The 21,672-nt window shown below is 42.5% G+C and overlaps 1 protein-coding gene and 1 long non-coding RNA gene across 4 annotated transcripts in view; one reads left to right on the top strand and one right to left on the bottom strand.

The window, feature by feature from the left end:
* Positions 1-15,228, top strand: part of LOC147081637 (uncharacterized) — a 32,658-nt gene extending 17,430 nt beyond the window's left edge. Inside the window, exon 2 of the long non-coding RNA XR_015076528.1 lies at positions 14,138-15,228. This is a non-coding gene — a long non-coding RNA (uncharacterized LOC147081637). The remainder of the gene's footprint in view (positions 1-14,137) is intronic.
* Positions 1-21,672, bottom strand: part of hycc1 (hyccin PI4KA lipid kinase complex subunit 1) — a 127,841-nt gene that overhangs the window by 68,498 nt on the left and 37,671 nt on the right. For 2 of the 3 annotated variants that reach the window (XM_085980757.1, XM_085980753.1), the window contains exons 3-7: positions 16,482-16,583; positions 15,262-15,441; positions 7,425-7,505; positions 2,295-2,410; positions 82-177 (exon numbers count right to left, since the gene is read on the bottom strand). In XM_085980757.1, the coding sequence (XP_085836883.1) occupies positions 82-177; positions 2,295-2,410; positions 7,425-7,505; positions 15,262-15,441; positions 16,482-16,583 (575 nt within the window). The remainder of the gene's footprint in view (positions 1-81; positions 178-2,294; positions 2,411-7,424; positions 7,506-15,261; positions 15,442-16,481; positions 16,584-21,672) is intronic. The other variant, XM_085980756.1, reaches the window with a different exon arrangement.

Here is a 21,672-nt window from a genome sequence, read left to right as displayed (position 1 = left end):
CTTAAGAAAACTTAAATAAATTGTGATATTTCTCAACTCTCAACAAATTGGTTTTCAAGTTGCGAACTCTCTGAATCTCACCTGGAGCATGTATGGCACAGAGACTGTAGAGAAGGACAAGGCATGTAGATTATGGCCGCATTGTAACAGAGAAATAGGAATGTCAACACTTCAAACCTGTTTAATAAGTAAAGGAAAATTAATCTAACTTAAGAGCATAACAAAGCATAAATGCAAGATTCCAATTTTGCATTTTTTCCATGTCTAATGCAGTTTTCATAGCTGTTTGCTAATATTTAAAAATTAGTACAAACAATTTAATCTGTGACTAACCAAGATCCTGATAATCCCTTCTGTTATGGCTGCGGTAATGAGTGGTTCAAATGTAGCAGTGCTCCAAATAAATTAATAATTACTAATTCCCGACTCCCAAGTAAGTGGGACTGAGTAAGAAAATCTATCAGAACGCGTAGAAATGATCTTATTTATGGTTGAGTTTGTGGGGATGACGTAAAGATAATCAGCTGTGAGATCGACTTCGCTATTGAGAAGACCCAACGTTGCTTTGATTTTAACGGCTGCACAGCGTCAGTTTCAGTTCAACGGCTGAATGGGGTCAGTTTCATTTCTGGATGAAATCGGACTCGGCATCCCTATCAATTTATACTGCATCAATTTATCTTCATAAATCTATGATCAAAGGAATTCAATACTCCAGGATTTGCAATGAAAGTGGGGACTCTATTCAAATCACCCCGAGCCTTTTTTTTTTTAAAGCGGCAGTTGGATCAACGGTCTTTTGAATGGTGTCTTCACACTGAGCCTTTTGATCTACCAGAATTGACAGCGAGAATTATTTAACTTTTCACTCATTCAACTGATTTTTAAATTAACTTATAATTTATTAAAAAATCTTATTTTAATATAATTGATCCTGATTCTCAATTTGACATTTGAAAAATTAAGTTTCTCTACTACGACTTTTAGATTCAACCATGATTCCACAAGAAACTTCTAAACTACTGGAAATTCACACCTTGATGCTCTGTCCATCAAATATCTGGATCAGGACATCATTTGCTGTTGAATTACCCAACTATCACCTTATCAGACTTCTGACTTTTAAATCAACCAGCTGTTCTTTCAACTGCCTGAATCCTAAGCTCTGGAATTCCCTCTACTTCGACTTCTCTTTCCCCCTTTAAGACACTCCTTAAAACCTACCTCCTTGACAAAGTTTTGGTCATCTGCCCCAACATCTCCTTAAATGGCTCGGTGTCAAATTTTGTTTTTGATATCGCTCCTGTAAAGCACCTTGGAACGTTTTACTATGGTAAAGGCACCATATAAATGCAAGTAGTAGTTGTTGTTGCTGCAGAATCATTCAACTAATTATTCTGAATGATGGAACTAGCTGGATGAGCTGAATGCCTCGTCTCATTTCTATTGGAGATTATGCAAAAATTAGGCCATCATTTCCACCAAGCACTTTAGTACTTTGTGAAGATGAAACCACAACTGAGATCAGACAGTGCTGTGAACCCAAAACCAATCCGCAATCCATGCATTCATTTAGTTCTCACAAAAATCAAGTTTACTCAATTTAATTGTTTATCTAATGTGGTATAAATGAAGTGATAAACCAGAGTAAAATCTATACCCCAGTTGTGACACTGACCTTGACCTAACACACAACAATTCATGTGTGATTATAAACTTGAAGTGCCATAACCTACAGGGCTACGAACCAAGAGCTGGAAAGTGGGATTAGGCTGGATAGCTCTTTCAGCCGGCATAGATACGATGGGCCGAATGGCCTCCTTCTGTGCCGTAAATTTCTATGATTCTATGAAATCTCTTCACATGGTTCACGTCTTAGCAATTTAGCCAAACATCAAACATGGTATTGCTCCACAGATTTCAATTTCAAATAATACCTTAAACCCAACTCATTTTTGAGTTGGGAAATACTGTAGTAGACAACTGTTAGTGGTCATTTTAGGGAGGGATAAGTCACCTGAACCTACATGAATTATATTTAGTGAACAATCTTCAAAATGTAGACCTGCAAGAACCTATGTATATTTTGCAATGAGATCAGAGAAAAAAGCTTTTACTATATTCTCCTGAAATATTCTTTTAAAAAATGCACATACTGAATTTTATTTAAAACTGCCAATGATTTTTACAGTTGAATTTTAAAACTATAATACATTATTGATTCAGTTGTTACGGTTAATTACTTGTGCTACTTTACAAACTTTCAAATATCTGCAGCCTAATTAATATCTTACCTGTTTTGTGCTGTAAAGGTTTCCCTTTGAGAGTGAGGTCCAGTATATACAACTCTAGTCAAGCCATGTCGAGATAAAGCGCCTTCTGTAAGTGCCATAGAACCAAAACTAGAAGGCTAAAGCACCATTTGAAAAGGTTAATTAACAAAGTATACATCAAACAACAAAATCTGGAAATGGTGGAGATACAATTCTACTACATTTTTTGAAAAACAACTACGTTGTATGGTAATGTGCATAATGCAGCACATTGTAACATCAAAATATTGTGCCATGGAGTAGTGTTAATGAGAACGCAATCAGTCACCAATGCTGTGGAGAAGGACAACTGAAAAGGGGATCGTCAGTATTGCATAACGTCTCCGAGAGCTAATAAAATTACTTCTCAGTTGCCCTCTACAGTTTACACCACCACCAGATGTTTAGGCTAATTTGGTATTCCAAATACAGGTCTGATGATGCAATATATAGTGTTTGGTTTCTTAAATTACCTAAAATTCAGCTTTTGAAGACCATGTTTGAGCTCCCATTTTAAATATGGAATTAAATATTTTTCTATTTGACACTCATTAACAACATCAAGCAGAGATTTGCCTGGCTTCGCCTGACTGACTAGGTAGAGTAAATACTAATTTCATTTAAGCATCCTTAAACTAGTACCCAATGGGCATTGCCTGAGTGCCCACACACAATACTACCAATAAAAGCACTTACAATTACTAAATAAGGCAAGTGAATAGTTATTGTTCTGATGCACTCCAAAACCAGCATTTTCACTGCTTTGGGATTTCTAGTGCAAATTGATCGACTGTACTTGGACAGCAAATTGTGCTACACACAAATGTAAAAACTCAAAAGGATTTGTTGCTGAAAGTTGCATCACAACAAATCACTTGCTCTATCTCAAAGATGGGAAGAGGTCAATAAAGCACACTTGAGGAAAGCAAGGAATTGATAAATAATACATTTTGGAATCAGAAAAGAAATGGAATCAGAAAAGAAATGGAAAACAGGCGAGCTCTGATTAATATTTTGAGGAGCTTTCGAAATATAGAAGCTCAAGACAGGAGGATGATGAATATGATTCTAATTTTTGAAAATTGAAGGTATCAAGATTTTTGAGACCAGTTATTCTAACATGTGGATTAAAGAACATGCTCAAAAACATTTTATAGATCATTAACGCTGATTTAAAGAGTATCATGGCCTAAGGAATAGCTTCGTTTTAGAAGTTATTGGAGACACTAATTTAACATACTGAGGCCTAGAAATTCAAACGTGTAGGGGTGCAGGGAGGAATCCCTCTGTTTGAATGGATAGACCTGAGGCATACGTAATATTGGGCCTCAGGCTTCATGATCATTGAGCCAGCGAGCTGCAGACACCTAATGAATGTTTTGGGAACTCTTTCTCTCCCCCCCCACACCCCAACATTCTTCCTTACACCCGTCAACCATGTTCACACCCCATGTCCAATCATATGTGCTTTTCAGCAGAGCTTGCTGGATAGCATTCAGGAAGAGGAACCTTGACTGACCTTTAATTCCTCTCTAGTCCACAGATGCAAAGACAAATTGTAGCACCCCAACTGATACTCTGGGAATTGAATCTGGGATCATGTCAGGTTTTTATTTTAAATATTATGGCTTAGTAAGTTGCCATTACTCATTAGCCCATCAGAGGAAGAGTAAGGAAATAAGCTTGATAAGCCAAATAGCCTACTTTAAGGTCTTATGACTGTATTTTTGTGTTCCTCCAACACTGGCCTCTTGTGCATCCCCCAATTCCTTCACCCCACCATTGGCGGCTGTGCCTTCCGCTGTCTAGGCCCTAAGCTCTGGAATTCCTTCCCCCAAGCCCCTTTGTCTCTCCACCTTTCCTCCTTCAAGGCGCTGCTTAAAACCCACATCTCTGACCAAGCGTTTGGACATCTGTCCTATGATAATCTGTCCAAATGTTTCCTCCTTTGGCTCGGTGTCAGTTTTTGTCTGATTACACTCCTGTGAAGTGCCCTGGGATATTTTACTCCTGTGAAGTGCCCTGGGATATTTTACTCCTGTGAAGTGCCCTGGGATATTTTACTCCTGTGAAGTGCCCTGAGATATTTTACTATGTGAAGTGCCCTGGGATATTTTACTCCTGTGAAGTGCCCTGGGATATTTTACTCCTGTGAAGTGCCCTGAGATATTTTACTATGTGAAGTGCCCTGAGATATTTTACTCCTGTGAAGTGCCCTGGGATATTTTACTATGTGAAGTGCCCTGGGATATTTTACTCCTGTGAAGTGCCCTGGGATATTTTACTCCTGTGAAGTGCCCTGGGATATTTTACTCCTGTGAAGTGCCCTGGGATATTTTACTCCTGTGAAGTGCCCTGGGATATTTTACTCCTGTGAAGTGCCCTGAGATATTTTACTATGTGAAGTGCCCTGGGATATTTTACTCCTGTGAAGTGCCCTGGGATATTTTACTCCTGTGAAGTGCCCTGAGATATTTTACTATGTGAAGTGCCCTGAGATATTTTACTCCTGTGAAGTGCCCTGGGATATTTTACTATGTGAAGTGCCCTGGGATATTTTACTCCTGTGAAGTGCCCTGGGATATTTTACTCCTGTGAAGTGCCCTGGGATATTTTACTCCTGTGAAGTGCCCTGGGATATTTTACTCCTGTGAAGTGCCCTGGGATATTTTACTATGTGAAGTGCCCTGGGTTATTTTACTCCTGTGAAGTGCCCTGGGATATTTTACTCCTGTGAAGTGCCCTGGGATATTTTACTCCTGTGAAGTGCCCTGGGATATTTTACTCCTGTGAAGTGCCCTGGGATATTTTACTATGTGAAGTGCCCTGGGATATTTTACTCCTGTGAAGTGCCCTGGGATATTTTACTATGCGAAAAGCGCAGATGAAGGCATGGCCGCCGATGGCGGAACGATTTAAATCAGGGATGCGCAAGAGGACAGAATTGGAGGAGCACAGATATCTCAGTGGTTGTAGGGCTCGAGGAGGATACAGAGATAGGGAGGGGTGAGGCCATGGAGAGATCTGACAAGAAGGATTAAAATTTTTAAATCAAGGCGTTGCTTAACCGGGAGCTAATATAGATCAGCGAGCTCAGGGGTGATGGGTGAACGGGACTTGGTGCAGCCAAGTTTTGAACGACCTTAAGTTTATGAAGGGTGGAAGATGAGAGGCTGGCCAGGAGGGCGTTGGAATAATCAAGTCTAGAGGCAACTAAGGCAGGGTTTCAGCAGCAGATGACCTGAGGCAGGGACTGAGATGGGCACTGTTGCAAAGGTAGTCTTAGTGATGGCACGGATGTGTGGTTGGAAGCTCATTTCGGGGTGTAATATGACACCAAGGTTGCAAACAGTCTGGTTCAGCCTCAGACAGTTGCCAGGGAGAGGGATGGAGTTGGTGGCTAGGGAACAGATTTTGTGGCAGGGACCGAAGACAATGGCCTTGGTCTTCCCAATATTTAGTTGGAGCAAATTTCTGCTCTCAAAGTACTGGATGTAGGACAGGCAGTCTGACAATTTAGAGACAGTGGAGGGGTCAAGAGAGGTGGTGGTGAGGCAGAGCTCAATCAGCATGTTGTCAGCATACATGTGGAACCTGACTGTTTTCGGTGATGTCGCTGAGGGGAAGCATGTAGATGAGAAATTGGAGGGGGCCCAAGGATAGATCCTTGGGGGACACCGGAGGTAACTGTGTGGGAGCAGGAAGAGAAGCCTTTGCAGGTGATTCTCTGGCTCGACTGGATAGGTAACAATGGAACCAGGCGAGCACAGTCCCACACAGCTGGACGACGGAGGAGAGGTGCTGGAGCAGAACTGTGTGGTCAAACGTGTCAAAGACTGCAGACAGGTCGAGAAGGACAAGGAGAGTTAGTTTACTACTGTCACAGTCACATAGGATGCCATTTGTGACTTTGATAAGAACCATTTCAGTACTGTGGCAGGGGCAGAAACCTGATTGGAAGGATTCAAACATGGAGTGCTCATGGAAAGATGAGCACATATTTGGGAGGCAACAGCACATTCAAGAACTTTGGAGAGAAATGGGAGGTTGGAGATGGGGCGCTAGTTTGCAAGGATGGAGGAGTCACGGGTTGGTTTTTTTGAGGAGAGGGGTGATGACGACAGATTGGAAGGAGAGGAGGGACAGTACCTGAGGAGAGAGAGCTGTTAACAATATCAGCTAAAATGGGAGCCAGAAGGTGAAGTTGGGTGGTCAGCAGTTTATTAGGAGGGAGCAGGAAGTAGGTCTCATGGATCAGATGAACTCGGAGAGGGCAGAAGGGGAGATAGGAGAGAAACATGTGAGTTCAGGGCTAGGGCAGGGGGGAACCTTAGGGGAAGTTTGGCCTGGTGGGCTTGGGGAAGGGAGGGAAGCGACAGAGGCAGCTCAACGGATTGGCTCACTCTTAGTGACAAAGAAGTCCATGGCAGTAAACGGGGAAGAGAGGGGAGACAATAGGAGGGAGTCCAGAGTTAAAGTCAGAGATCCAGTGGTGGGATAAAGTTGACGTAGGTACGGCGGAGTCAGCATGTACTGTTTATGACCAATTTGTTTCCATATTTTAGATAAGCTTCTCCATTGAGACACTCATTTACTTATTCCATTTGGTGGCATATGCTTTTGTGCTATATGCCAGAGTTCTTGAAAGGAGGGATATGGTTGGGAGGGCAGGGAAGGGAAATAAATTAGTTCCATTGCTAAGGGGTCCAAGACAGTGCTGCATAGCAATCCTACAGTTGCACCCACTCAAAATAAAATTGACTTGAGTTGCACATTTATTCTAATTTCAGTCTACTTTACAGCTAACCACAAAAAAAAATGGATGGTAGAATAGGGGCATCTATTTATATAGCAACAGAATGGATTTGCATTGCAAAATACTACATAAAAGGCATTTTAAATATAGCTCTTATTTGCAAAAACAATTTACTCAAAACAAAGAGATCCTGTTTAGATGCAAAAAACTCCTCCAGTATTAAAATTAAAAGCACTTTCACCTTTGTGTGTTTCGGCAATCACAAAAATATAATTACAAACAAGACTACTACAAATGGTTGCTGCAGCACCTTAAAGAAAGTAATAAAATAGAATACACTAAAATAGGCCTCTTACCTCATGATACACTGAAGGTTTTGAAAGAGATGGGATTGTAAAAGACTGCACTTTGCTACATCCATCTTTATCTACAATTTCCTGGAAAGCAATTCTAAACTTTAATCTTTGATTTAGACAACAATTTGGTGTTTAAACAAAACAGCAAGTAAATAAACAAACCATTTGTTCAGGGATGTATTTTACCCCCTTAATGAGTGATCTGGTTTAAACATAATGGCCCAGAATTTGCTGCCAAAATAATGACAAGTTTAATGCACACGCCGCTATAAATGTGTAAATCATCCAGCAACTTGTGGGGAGGAAGAGATACCTCATGAATTGTGAATCGCCACAGGTTTCTGGACGAATTGCACCACTCCACCGTTAGCCTTGTGAAAATGGCAGTTCGTCCTTAAACTCCCTGTGAGTTTCATGAAGTTTCTGATTTTGCATATTAAAATGACTATTAAACTCACCACAGAAAGTTAAGTCTAGTAATTAATAGCACAAGCTCCCTTTAAACAATGTGATAATTGTTAATGACTGCCATTCAATGTCTCTGGCCCAGAAAGTGAACAATTTAAACTGTGGAGTCTCATTCTTTCAGGTAGTGGATTTTAAAAATGTTAAATTTTAAAATTTCTCTTACTTTTCCTTTCTCTCTCTCTGTATCCAATCTTTCTTTCCCTCTCTATTTATCCTACTGTACCTGATTTGACATTGATATTGTAGTGTATGTAACCTGTACTACCTTAAGAGGATACCTTCAGGTGATGGACTACTTTTTGATGGCTCCTGTACATTGTAGTACCGGTGGTGACCACACCGGTATATAAACCCTGCGGAGCAAAGTGTACCTCAGTTCCGCCCTGACCCTCAATCACTAAAGACCTGTTTACTTACTTCTGTAGTCTGTGTCCTGTTATTCAGTATAACTGCATTGTAAACACAGACTCAACAGTGGCGACGAGTCTGATCTTACCTAGCGGCAGTTTTGCATCCAAGGAAGCTTCGTCCTCAGAAACGGGCGTCGAAAAAGGGCATCCGCCCTCAACATCCTGCTGAGCACTGCATCGCACGGGAGGCCATCGGGAACCCTGGTTGGTTTTCTGGCCACGAAGTCCAACATCAGTGATCATCCCTTCTACGACAGCGGCGGGTAAGCCCGATCGAGCGGCACGGGGGGGAAGTCGGCCGAGTTGTCAGTGGGAGAAGGGGAGGGAAAACGACGAAAAGGGCGGAGAACACGACCGCAGCCGGTGTCAGGGGCCGGACTGTAATCGGGGCAGAGATGCGCAGCAGCCAGAAAAGCGTTTATGGCCACAAAGACCGTGGGAGCGGCAGGGCAACAAGAGCAGCAGCGCAAGGAAAATAAAGGACCGCTGGGAGGCGTGGACGGCAATAGCGTGGGAATCGCCATCTTGAATCGGCGGGGGAAGACGACAAGCGCGGGAAAAGCCGCCATCTTAAATTTAAAAAAATCATATTAAATAATATCCGAAGGGAAAGGAGAAACTCAGCAAGGATGCCAAAAACAGGTAACATCACTGCTTTTGATAACGATGTGGAAGATTGGGCCACTTATGTGGAATGCATTGAAGTTTACTGTACAACAAATGAGGTACCGGATGATAAGAAAGCACTAACCCTATTAAACTCAATGGGTGCGAAGACGTACGGGTTATTAAGGAACCTTGTAACCCCAGACAAACCGGTAGGGAAGAGTTTTGTGGATATTGTTACTATCCTGCAAGAGCATTTAAACCCCACGCCGCTGCTGATAGCGGAACGATTTAAATTCTACAAAAGAATTCAACTTAAAGAAGAAAGCAACGCTGAATTCCTAACAGAACTGCGCAAGTTATCAAAGTACTGCCAGTTCGGAACAGGACTAGCAGACGTACTGAGAGATAAATTTGTGTGTGGGCTCCTGAGGGAAGGAACCCAGAAGCGACTGCTAGAGGAAAAGGATCTTACGCTGGACAAAGCTTTCAGCATTGCAGCATCCCACGAGGCAGCAGCACGGGGCGCTGCAGAGATACAGCAAAGGCCACTGGAATTCAGCACCAAGGAAATGGCATTGGGCGCAGTAAAGTGCTATCGTTGCGGAAGGACAACGCATGACCAGAACCAGTGCTGGTTCAAAGACAAAGAATGCAGGCAATGTGGCAAACTTGGTCACATAGCGAGAGTATGCCGGTCAGGAAAGAAGACCAGCAGCAAAAAGTCACCGCAGGAGATGTACAAAAAAGTACACAAGGTGACAGAGAACAGTTCGGATGAACAGAAGACGGATTCAGACTCCAGCAGTAAGGAACTGGGTTGTCTGAAAATACATAATGTGGGTAACACAGCAGACCACCAAACTATCTGGGTCATGCTCCGGATAGCAGGAGTCCAAGTGAAGATGGAATTGGACACAGGGTCGGCATTAACGGTCATGAATAAGCAAGATTACAAAAGGTTATTCTCGCACATTCCCCTGAGGGATACGGAGATTGTATTGAAAACATACACGGGGCAAATAGTATACCCCAAAGGAAAGATAAAAGTAAATGTGGTCTACAATGGTAAAGAAAGTCAGAAAATGGACTTGTGTTACCTGATGGAGGTCCGCCACTACTGGGATGGGAATGGATCCGGAGAATAAATGTGGACTGGCATTCCATACAAGCACTGACTGTGGATGCCTGTAAGGAGGACGACGTCAAACCTAAACGACTGTCCAAAATCTTAGACGATGCTAAGGAGGTGTTCCAACAGGGACTTGGAACACTGAAAGGAATTACGGAAACCATCAAGGTTGAAGAACATGCAAACCAAAAATTTTTCAAAGCCAGACCGGTATGCGATACGACCTGTGGAAGCAGAGCTGGAAGGGCTAGAACGTTCAGGGGTACTGTCCAAGGTGGACTGGAACGAATGGGCTACACCCATTGTTCCTGTCATGAAGCGTTCGTTGAGCAACAAGCCGGGGGAACCTGGGAAGGTTCGCATCTGTGGCGATTTCAAGATCACTGTTAATCCAGTTCTTCACACGGTGCAATATCCGCTTCCGCGGATTGAAGATATCTTCGCTTCGCTGTCTGGCGGGAAACACTTCACCAAGATAGACCTGGCGCAGGTGTACCTACAGATGGAAGTTGATGAAGCGTCACGTCAGTATCTCACGATCAACACACATAAGGGCTTATATCGGTATAATAGGCTGGTTTTTGGAGTGGCATCGGCTCCAGCAATTTGGCAAAGGGCCATGGAGCAGGTATTGCAGGGAATCCCAGGCACACAGTGCTACCTGGATGACATCCTGATTACAGGAGATAACGATAAGGATCACCTCGCGAATTTGGAGCAGGTGCTCATCAGATTGAAAGAATATGGGCTAAGAGCTAATCGCCAGAAATGCGAGTTCTTTCAAAAGCGAATCTCGTACTGCGGCCACGTCATTGATCAGGAGGGGCTCCATAAGTCACCTGACAAAATCGAAGCTGTTGTCAAAGCTCCAGCACCGGAAAATGTATCCCAGTTGAGGTCGTTCCTCGGGTTGGTTAACTATTACCACAAGTTTCTTCCAAATTTATCCACGGTGTTACACCCGCTAAACACTCTTTTGCAAATGGGAATACCATGGAAGTGGAGCGATGATTGTAAGCGGGCTTTTCAAAAGAGCAAGGCACTGATCACCTCTAAGGAAGTGTTGGCTCACTTTAACCCAACGCTGCCTATTCGCTTAGCTTGTGATGCTTCTCCATATGGTATCGGGGCAGTGCTCTCACATAAGTTTCCAGATGGCTCGGAAAGGCCAGTCGCTTTCGCATCCAGATCATTGACCTCCGCTGAGCGCAACTATGCTCAGATAGATAGGGAGGCTCTCAGCCTCGTGTGGGGAGTTAAGAAATTTAACCATTACCTGCAATGCCAAAAGTTTACACTGCTGACAGATCACCAGCCGTTGGTTTCCATTTTCAACCCTAAGAAGGGTGTTCCGGTAATGACGGCGCAGAGGCTTCAGAGATGGTCCCTTTTTCTAGGGGCACATCAATATGATACTGAATTCAAAGGTACAAAGCAACATGGTAATGCTGATGGGCTGTCGCGCCTGCCACGACCTACAGCGGAAGAGGCACCGGCAGTTGACCCAGTCGAGATATTTCACTCGACCATCATCGAATGCTTACCAGTCACCAATGCAGGTATTGAGAGACCCGAAATGACCCGACACTGTCTCGGGTCTACGACTTGACAGTGAAGGGATGGCCAGCACATGGCGAACCACTGTTACCAGCATTCTCAGCCAGACGAGAACAGCTGTCCGTATGTCAAGGAACATTGATGTATGGAACAAGGGTGATTATTCCTCCTAAATTAAGGGAGAGAGTTCTAAAAGAATTGCACGAAGGTCATCTGGGGGGAGTCAAGATGAAAAGCCTTGCTAGGGCTTATGTGTGGTGGCCAGGTATCGACAAACAAATAGAGGATCTGACTAAAAGCTGCTCAGGGTGCCAAAAAGTTCAGAACGCACCTCCAATTGCACCGCTGCATCCGTGGGAATGGCCTTATCGACTTTGCAGGTCCATTGATGGATTCCATGTTTTTGATAGCAGTAGACGCACATTCTAAATGGCCAGAAGTGATTAAGATGTCGACCACTACCTCCGAGAAGACGATTGCAGTTCTAAGAACCATATTTGCAAGGAATGGATTGCCGGAGCAAATATGTTCAGACAACGGACCACAGTTCATGTCAGAAGAATTCCAGAAATTCATGAAAAAGAATGGGGTGAAACACTATACATCTGCCCCATATCACCCGGCTACAAATGGGTTGGCCGAGAGATTTGTACAAACGTTCAAAAAGGCGATAAAGGCCATGAGTGAAGATCATATTCCACTACAACACAAGGTGGACAATTTCCTAATGGCGTATCGAAACGCCACGCATGCAGTGACAAATCAAAGCCCTGCCATAATGTTCTATAACAGAAGGTTGCGGTCCCGGTTGGATTTGTTAAAACCCAATGTGCGACAGGAAGTCGAAAACAAGCAATTCCAGCATGTAAATAAAAAGGCCATTCATAGTTTTGAAATAGGACAACCAGTGTTGGCCAGGGACTATAGGGATGATAAATGGCAACCTGGGACAATTCGTGCACGACAAGGACCCTTGATGTACACGGTAGACGCTGGAGAGAACGTAATACGACGTCATGCTGACCAACTTGTGGAATCGAGAACAAGGGTCGACCCCATGTTTACGGCAGAGACACCAGTTGAAGAACTTATTGAGCCTGTAGCATCTACCTCAGACTCGAACGTATTGGATGATGTTAAATCCATAGGAGATCAAGTGGATGAGTCACCCCAGCAATGGGAACCAGAGATCCCTGAAAGGCGTTATCCGGGCCGGATCAGGAGGCCTCCTCAGAGACTGAATCTTTGAACAGTTCTCGTGTGTAAATTGTATATATGTTATCCATGTAGTGTATTAATTTGGGGTGTCCACTGTTAAGCTAAAAGGGGAGGAATTGTAGTGTATGTAACCTGTACTACCTTAAGAGGATACCTTAAGGTGATGGACTACTTTTTGATGGCTCCTGTACATTGTAGTACCGGTGGTGACCACACCGGTATATAAACCCTGCGGAGCAAAGTGTACCTCAGTTCCGCCCTGACCCTCAATCACTAAAGACCTGTTTACTTACTTCTGTAGTCTGTGTCCTGTTATTCAGTATAACTGCATTGTAAACACAGACTCAACAGAATCCACCTGCTCCAATTTACCCTCCTTCTCACTCCTTTCTCTTATTTCTCAATCTTTAACTCTCATTGGTTAAGGAGATACACGGTTGGTCCTGCTGCTCATTAAAGGTCCCAGATGCCCTGGCCACGTTATCAGCTTACACTTCCAGCAATTTACAGGCCAAAAAATTTTGGGCTGAAGGGTGCAGGAAAAAGTCTAACTAACCGGGCAAGTCACGAGATGCCCTGCTCCAGCAAATTCCAGCCGAGTGGCCCGTAAATTGCTGGAAGTGCAAGCTGATAACAGCAGTGAGGTCAACAGGGCATCTAGGACCTTGATGAATGACAGGACCATCAATGTATCTCCTTAACCAATGAACCTTAAGGATAGAAAAAGAAACAGATGAAACAGAGAAATAGGAGAAAATAAAAAGAAAGATTAGATTGAAAGAGAGAAAGAGACAGAGGTAAAGTGAGAAAAAATTTAAACATTTTAAATTTTAAAAACCTCCATGAACAATTTACTAGCTGCAGGAATGAGATTCCACAATTTCAATTGTTCCTTTCTGGGCTGAAGAAGTTGAGTGGCATTTCTGGAACATAAATCGCATCATTAAAAGGGTCCTTACATCATTAAGTACCAGCCCTAACTTTCTGTGGCAAGTTTAATTAATTTTAACAGCGTAAATTGAAACTCATGGGGAGGTTGATGGTGAGTTCCCGTTGTCGCAAAACCAATGGCAAATAGTCTAGTAATTTGTGGTGATTGCAACCCACGGCGTATCTCTTCCTCGCCACAAATTGCTGGTTATTTACATACTAATAATAATGGCATGCGCATTAAACTCACTTATTTTGCTAGCAAATTCTGGCCCAAAATGCAATAGGCAGCGTTAAACATGAACTTTTGGCAACTAAGACTGCAGTTTTATTCCAAGAACTGTGAGTCATAGCATGTTATGATAACCCATGAATTCTGCTTTATTTTGCAGAATAATGTAGAAACACCAGATTTGAGCTACTTCAGTTTTAAAGTCTATCATGTACACTATCTGCTTATTGAAATACTCCCGAAACAAGCGCTCTACTCGGAGCTCTGGCACGGCAAGAGAGCCCAGGTGGGCAGAGGAAACGCTTCAAGGACACCCTCAAAGCCTCCTTGAAAAAGTGTAACATCCCCACCGACACTTGGGAATCCCTGGCCCAAGACCGCACAAAGTGGAGGAGAAGCATCCGGGAAGGCGCCGAACACCTCGAGTCTCTTCGCCGGGAGCAAGCAGAAGCCAAGCGCAGGCAGCGCAAGGAACGCACGTCAACCCAAGCGCCCCACCCACCCACCCCTTCAACCACCGTCTGCCCCACCTGTGACAGAGACTGTAGGTCCCACATTGGACTCATCAGTCACCTGTGAACTCATTTTTAATGTGGAAGCAAGTTATCCTCGGTTCCAAGGGACTGCCTAAGAAGATTGAAATACACAAGTTCACAAATAAACTCAATGAATTGTTTACACATAAAGGCTGATTTTACAAAGGCAGCACTGATGTGGAATTGGATAGCATATTGGCAAATCGTGGGCACGCTACCCACGGTTTTCTGTCCATTAATCATTGCCTGCAATTTTATGACATGTGACTAGCAGTCCAGACTCTGTGCCAGTAACGTCCATGTGTAGAAATTGGCCTATAGTCCCTAGCCATCTTCCCTTCTAGAAGGAATTTGATAACTGTACAGAAGCTGATTTACTTGTCCCTTTCTTCAAAAAAACATATTATGGCAGATTAATAAAAATGCTCCTTTGGATGTCAATCTCTTTTGCATAGATATCATTTACCTCCAATTTTGGATTGCATTGAATTTGGATAGAGAACTTGCAATTATATAGCACCTTTTCAAGATGTCCCAGAGCCAATGAGCTACTATTTTTTTTTTTAGCATAGTCACTGTGTTATATAGGTGAAGTTATTATTAAAAGATATGTCAAACAGAATGCAAAGGACTATGGTGACCCTAAATATATCTAAACAAAGTTGAAATGACTTGTACATTGCCCTGAGCTCTTAAAATAAATTTGGTTACTGAATTACAATTTTATGGCAAACCATTTATTACATACCAAGTTGTAGATGCCCAAGAGGAGTGCCTCAATGCAGCCACTGCTGTGCGTATCTCTTGTTGCTATGACTGAAAGGTAGCTCCATACGAGTTCAGGAAGAAACTGTAATGTGAATCTCTTCAGCGCGACCTCGCCACTGCGATAAAATTCAAACAACTGGTGGCAAACTGGCTCCAGCAACTAAAATTAAAATCAAGATGTGAAAGTGTTGCCAGAAAATATAAATATAATTTTATAAATAAGCTGAAGGAGGACATAAAACATAAAATCTACATCAATGCTATGTTAAAAACTACAAACCTGACTGCTCTCATTCATCTTGCAGAACCTTGGCATCCGCTTACATTGGGAGGCTGTTCTGAGGCCTATCCTGAAAGCTCCACTCGTTAAAAGAGCAGCTGGTGTAGTCTCATGGTGGAGGGGCTATTTACAAGGTTTGGCACCACCATAAAGATCGCCCTAAGTCCTACCTAATTTGCTTATCTCGCAAACATGTTGCGGGACATCCTGACCTTTAAAAGTTTGTTGCGAATGTTTTGGAAAAACAAAAATCGCAATGCGAACCAGATTACTTGTAGCTTAAACCTATTTAGATGTCAAGAGCTGTACAGTTGGGTTCATGTTTCTTCAAGCTAGTTGTCCCACTCTAAGGGAAACAGTCAAATGCCAGAAATGGGAACAAACTGTTATCAAATTCCATACAGCATTCTTTGTTGGAAAACATCATCTTGGATTGTTAGCTACATCCTGTTGGAGCTAGACTTAATGGGATGCATGTTAATGAATAGGTTTAGACGCAGTATATTCATGTAGGGCTTTGCATCACACACTACAAAAATGGCCCCTGATGTCCTGGTGATAAATTAGAGGATAGGGAAAAAAACAATGAGAGAGAGCCCAAAGTTAAAGTCTGAGGTTTAGTGATGGGGTGAAGTTGTCCTGCATAACTTGCATTTATTTAATACCTTTAATGTAGAAAAACATCCCAAACTGCTTCAGAGGCACATGAGCAACAATGAATGTCAAGTCAGAAGAGGAAAGATTAAGAAGGGTGACCAGAAGCTTGGTCAAAGATGTGGCTTTTAAGGAGGGTCTTAAAGGAGACAGAAGTGAAGAGGCTGAAGGATTTAGGGAATGAAATCCAGAGCATGGGGCCTAGGTAACTGAAGAATTAAGCAGAATTGGATCCGAAGTGAGCTCCATTATACTTTTATTCCTACCTCACTATGTGGGTCACAGATGACGGTGTATAATTCCGAAACCAGAGTACTCTTGCCTTTTAAATTTGAAGCATAGCTGGATACAGAGGTCTCAGGCAGTGTCTGAATTAAAAATAAAAAAGTGAATACATTTTAAAACTACAATATAAATTGCCCCACATTTTAAAATATACATCCATTACCACTTGTAATTTTCAAAAATTAAAAATCCATTTGAATATTTTTCTTTCAACAGTAAGGGTTCTTGACAGAATGGCCTTGGAGGATTTACTTATGCCCCATTTATAGTCACATCCTGTTGTGGCAGATCTAAAACAAAATCTGGTTTCATCACGATTCCACCCAAAGCAGACCACCAGTAAGAGCAAGTTTGCTGGAGGCTGCTCTTGTTTGCTACCAGGAAACTTGGTAGTATCTTTACTTACAACTTACATCTAGACAGTGGGAAAAATTTAGTCATTGTAAACATTGCATTATACTGATAATGATTTGCATCATGCACTAGCATACAATCAAAGAAATCAAAACAATTTAAAATTACTTAAATTGCTTCTGGATTAATGGCCATATCTGAAATTTCGCACATTGAGGGGACTCATTAATTCCTTCAATTAAGTTTGCTTAACCAAATGATGAACGTTGAGGATATAAAAGAGTCAAAAAATGAACATTGCTATTGGTAACTTTTTTTTATAAATGGAGGGAAAAAGCAGTGTGATGCCCCAACCTTCCAAACAACATGTTTTTTTAAATTTATTCATTCATGGGATGTGGGCATCACTGGCAAGGCCAGTATTTATTGCCCATCTCGAATTGTCCTCGAGAAGGTGGTGGTGAACCACCTTCTTGAATGGCTACCGTCCATGTGGTGAAGGTGATCCCACAGTACTGTTAGGTAGGGAGCTCCAGAGTTTTGACCCAGTGACAATGAAGGAACAGCGATACATTTCCAAGTCAGGATGATGTGTGACTTGGAGGGGAACTTGGGAGGTGGTAGTGTTCCCATGATTGGCCTGCTGCACTTGTCCTTCTGGGTGGTAGAGGTCGCGGGTTTGGGAGGTGCTGCAGAAGAAGCCTCGGCAAGTTGCTGCAGTGCACTTGTAGATGGTACACATTGCAGACATGGTGGCCGGTGGAGGAGGAAGTGAATGTTTAAGGTGGTGGATGGGGTGCCAATCAAGCAGGCTGCTTTGTCCTGGACAGTGTCAAGCTTCTTGAGTGTTGTTGGAGCTGCACTCATCTGGGCAGGTGGAGAGCATTTCATCACACTCCTGACTTATGCCTTGTAGATGGTGGAAAGGCTTTGGGGGTGTCAAGAGGTGAGGCACTCTCCACAGAATACTCAGCTTCTGGCCTGCTCTTGTAGTCACAGTATTTATGTGGCTTGTCCAGTTAGGTTTCGGGTCAATGGTGACCCCCAGGATACTGATGGTGGGGGATTAGACGATGGTAATGTCAACATGATTCTAGTTAAAATGGAAGGTAGCCCAAACTGAAAAAAATGATGTACTCCGATGTTTTAGGATCTAGTCCATGTTTCTGAGCAACTGACAAAAGCAAGTAACTACACCAACATCAATCAAGTCATCTCCCAAACAAAGAGCAATTGTGGAGAGGCACAAGAACATCATGCACAATCAGCTAAACCAAAATAGGGTGATGCACTGCGACTTTAATCCACTCCCAACTGCAGGTCACAGACTGCACCTCCACTGCTCTAGCTGCAGACCTTGGGCCACAATATGCTCCCTCCCAGCCCACTCCCCAGCCTCATACCTCGGGACCTCATCACTCCTTCTCCTTCCTCATTTAGTGTTAAAGCAGTTCGCAAATGTGCCAATGCTGATCAGAACCGTGGGTCTAGATCCACAACATCATCAGGAAGATCATCCCGTGCAGGATAAGGGCACCTCCCAGGGCAGCCCTTGGCCCTTGACCCTACCCCATTCCCATCACATCTCCATACTTTATTTCCTGACCCAATTCTGGCCAATTTCTCATGTATGTATTACAAGAGCAGTCGGACAGCCTCTCCACCCGACTCCAGTAAACACCTCTCACCCAGTTGGCTGCCATTTCAATTCATGCCCTGTACTTGAAAAAAGGTTAAAAAGATACAAATTCAGTAAATCATCAAAAGAAACATATAGGGGAGGCGTACAGAGACAGTGGGAACTATACAGAGGTGAGACAAAGGAAACAAGAGACTTACAAAAAAGAGAGGGGGGGGGAGAGAGGGAAAGAAGAGAGGGAGGGTGGTGGAAAGGAGATAGGGTGGTATACAAACAAATGAGGGAACAAGCATCTGCACATGCGAGAGAGAAGCAAAGACAGAAACTGTGTGAAAACCAGAGAAAGAGAGAATGAAAAACAGAAGGTGACACAGAAAAGTAGAAAGTGAGAGATACTAAAGAAATTTCTGTAGTGTATCCTGCTTCTTAACTTTAGTAAAATCTTGGTGGTCAATCCAGCTAATCAATGGCATCTTTTTTTCTCTTCCTCCAATGAGATGACTGCAGCAGCATCATGCCCAACCATAGTTGAGCCAGCTCCCAAGCAATGTAGGAGTAACAGATTTGCCAATCTACTTGACACAGAAATAAGATTAACTGGTTTAAAATAAACTTTAAAACAAGGAACTTTGAGAGTAATAAGGAAACTTTTTTAAAAAATTACTTTAAAAATTCTGGATTTATCAAAAAGGCAAAAAATACTAAAACTGTAGAATACTTACATGACGTGTCAGCCTTGGCTCACTGGTACATAAGAACAAATGATTTTTTAGATGAAAAAAGACCAATGACCATCTGGTTCATCTTCAACCATCCCGATAATCGCATGATACAACAATAATGAAGTTGTTAACTAATCATAGCAATCAATTTCTATCAACTAGTCTACAAAGACCCAGACATGAGGTGAGGAAAACCCCAGCTGTGGTAAGCTTTGGGAACCATAGGTGCAAAGTCATCTGTTCCTCCCATCCTTACTATAGATCATGTCTCAAATTACTTGTACATTATTTCAAAAAATGATGTGGTGAAAGAAATCTAATTTGCATTTGAACGAATTAATACCATTTACTTCCACCGTCTCCCAAAGAAGTCTTCCATATAATGACCACTCGTTTACTGAAACAATGTTTCTGCAGATTTGTTTTGAACTTACCCCCCTTCAAGCACATGCTGTGTCCTCTGGTTCTACTGTTCTGGACAAGGTGAAACAGTTCATCATGGTCTACATTATCTAATTCCTTTAGAATCCTAAAAATAGCAATCATATAATCTTCTCTTTTCCAGTGAGAACATGCCCAATTTACATAATCGCTCTTCTATTACTGGATATATCCTTTTTACTCAGGAACTTGTCAAGTTCCCTATTAAAAGAACTGTTACTAATACATACACAACGCACGTTTAGGTAATACTTCCTGCCCAACTCTGGCTACAAGTTTTTTACGCCGACCTTCTTGTCTTAACCATCTTAAATAACCTATCTAATTCACCATTTAAAAAACCTCAATTACATCCCCTCTTAGCCTGTACTTCTCGAACATAACTTTTCAAGCATACCCGCATAACTAAAAGCCCGTCGGCTATGCATTATTCTATTGACTCTCCTCTGCACCTTCTCTAGAGCCTCGATATCCTTCGTCACTTAATGGACCAAAACTGGACATAATGCTCCAAGTGCAGAATCAAAGTCTTGTATAGCCTAAGTGTATACTCAATGGCCCTAGCAATCCAACATAAAATCATATTTACTTTCCCTAGAGCACCTCACACTGCTTGCGCCCCTTTAATGAGTGATCTACTATTACCTCAAGGACTCGTTCTTGATCCATTACCCTCAACGCGTACCACTGCATGGTGTAAACCTAGCTGGGATTTCCTATCACCAAAAGCAGGAAACTGTATTTGTCCACATTAAAAGGACATGTTGCACAAACAGGCCCATTTGCCTAATTTATCTAAATTGGCCTACAACCTATTGATTTGTTCTAAATTACTCATCCTCATGGTTTCACATTAAAAAAAAAAGTTGTAAGTGTCAGCTTGGCTCAGCGGTAGGTTGTGGGTCACTACAGACTGGAGCACATAATCTAAACTGACAATTCAATGCAGTACTGAGGGTGTGCAGAGATTTTGTCTTTCAGATGAGAATCTAAACAGAGGTCTCATCAGCCTGCTCTGGCAGGACATAAAAGATCCCATGGTAGCAATGTTCCTATTAAGCTGCACGGTGCAGCAGTCTGAAGGTCCTGCACGATAATTTGAATGGGCCGTGCACCGAAATTTTTTTTGCAGGAACATTGCATGGCAGTTTTCATAGAAAAGCAGGGGCGTTCTCCCAGTGTCCTGGCCAACATTTATCCCTCAAACAATAAAACAGATTAACTGGCCGTTTATCTCATGTGCTATTGTGGGATCTTGTTGTGCAAATTGGCTGCAGCTCATTTTTTGCTCTCATCTAAATGAACGAAAATGAACAACAGGCCTAGTGGAGCTCCAGATCCAATTCTGAACAACTCCCATTAATGACAACATTCTGCAAAAGTCCGATCACCTCAGAGAATGGAGTAATGGACTGCAACAGTTGTGCTCCTTTTGGCATTTCCATTGGGCTGTTTTACACACGATAACAACTAGAAATTAAATCTTAGCAAGATAAAATTTGGATCTATTGACATCTTAAACATGCTGCTCTGTAACTAAGCTATCTTTAGCTCAACTAATTACTAATCAAAAGTAATTCCTCCCTTCCTCTTAGGCCGTTTCCCATTCTGTATCTAGTAAAGAAAGCAGCCTCCATTTCAAGTTCAAGTTACTTGATACTACACAAAGACAGAATTCCTATTATTTTTGCAAGTATGTATATTCTTCAGAATGGCCCATTGAGAAAAACATGAGACAGCCGCTGCAGAGATGATATGGGTTTCAACCCTAGATTCTGGAGAATCTACAGATATAGCAGTACTTTAGAATCATAGAAACTTACAGCGTAGGAGGCCGCCATTCGGCCCGTCGTGCCTATGCTGGCTCTTTGAAAGAACAGTCATGCTTAGCCCCACACTCAAGCTTTTTGTCCGCCACCACCACAACTATTTATATAGCTTCTTTAACATAGTAAATGTCCCAAGGCGCGGCCTAGGAGCGTTAGAAAGCAAAATTTGACACTGAGCACATAAGGA

The sequence above is a fragment of the Somniosus microcephalus genome, unplaced genomic scaffold (genome assembly GCF_052327205.1).
Source record: "Somniosus microcephalus isolate GS21.2 unplaced genomic scaffold, FLI_Smic_1.0 scaffold498, whole genome shotgun sequence".
Taxonomy (NCBI): Eukaryota; Metazoa; Chordata; class Chondrichthyes; order Squaliformes; family Somniosidae; genus Somniosus; species Somniosus microcephalus.
This window is presented reverse-complemented; position numbering and strand designations above follow the sequence as displayed.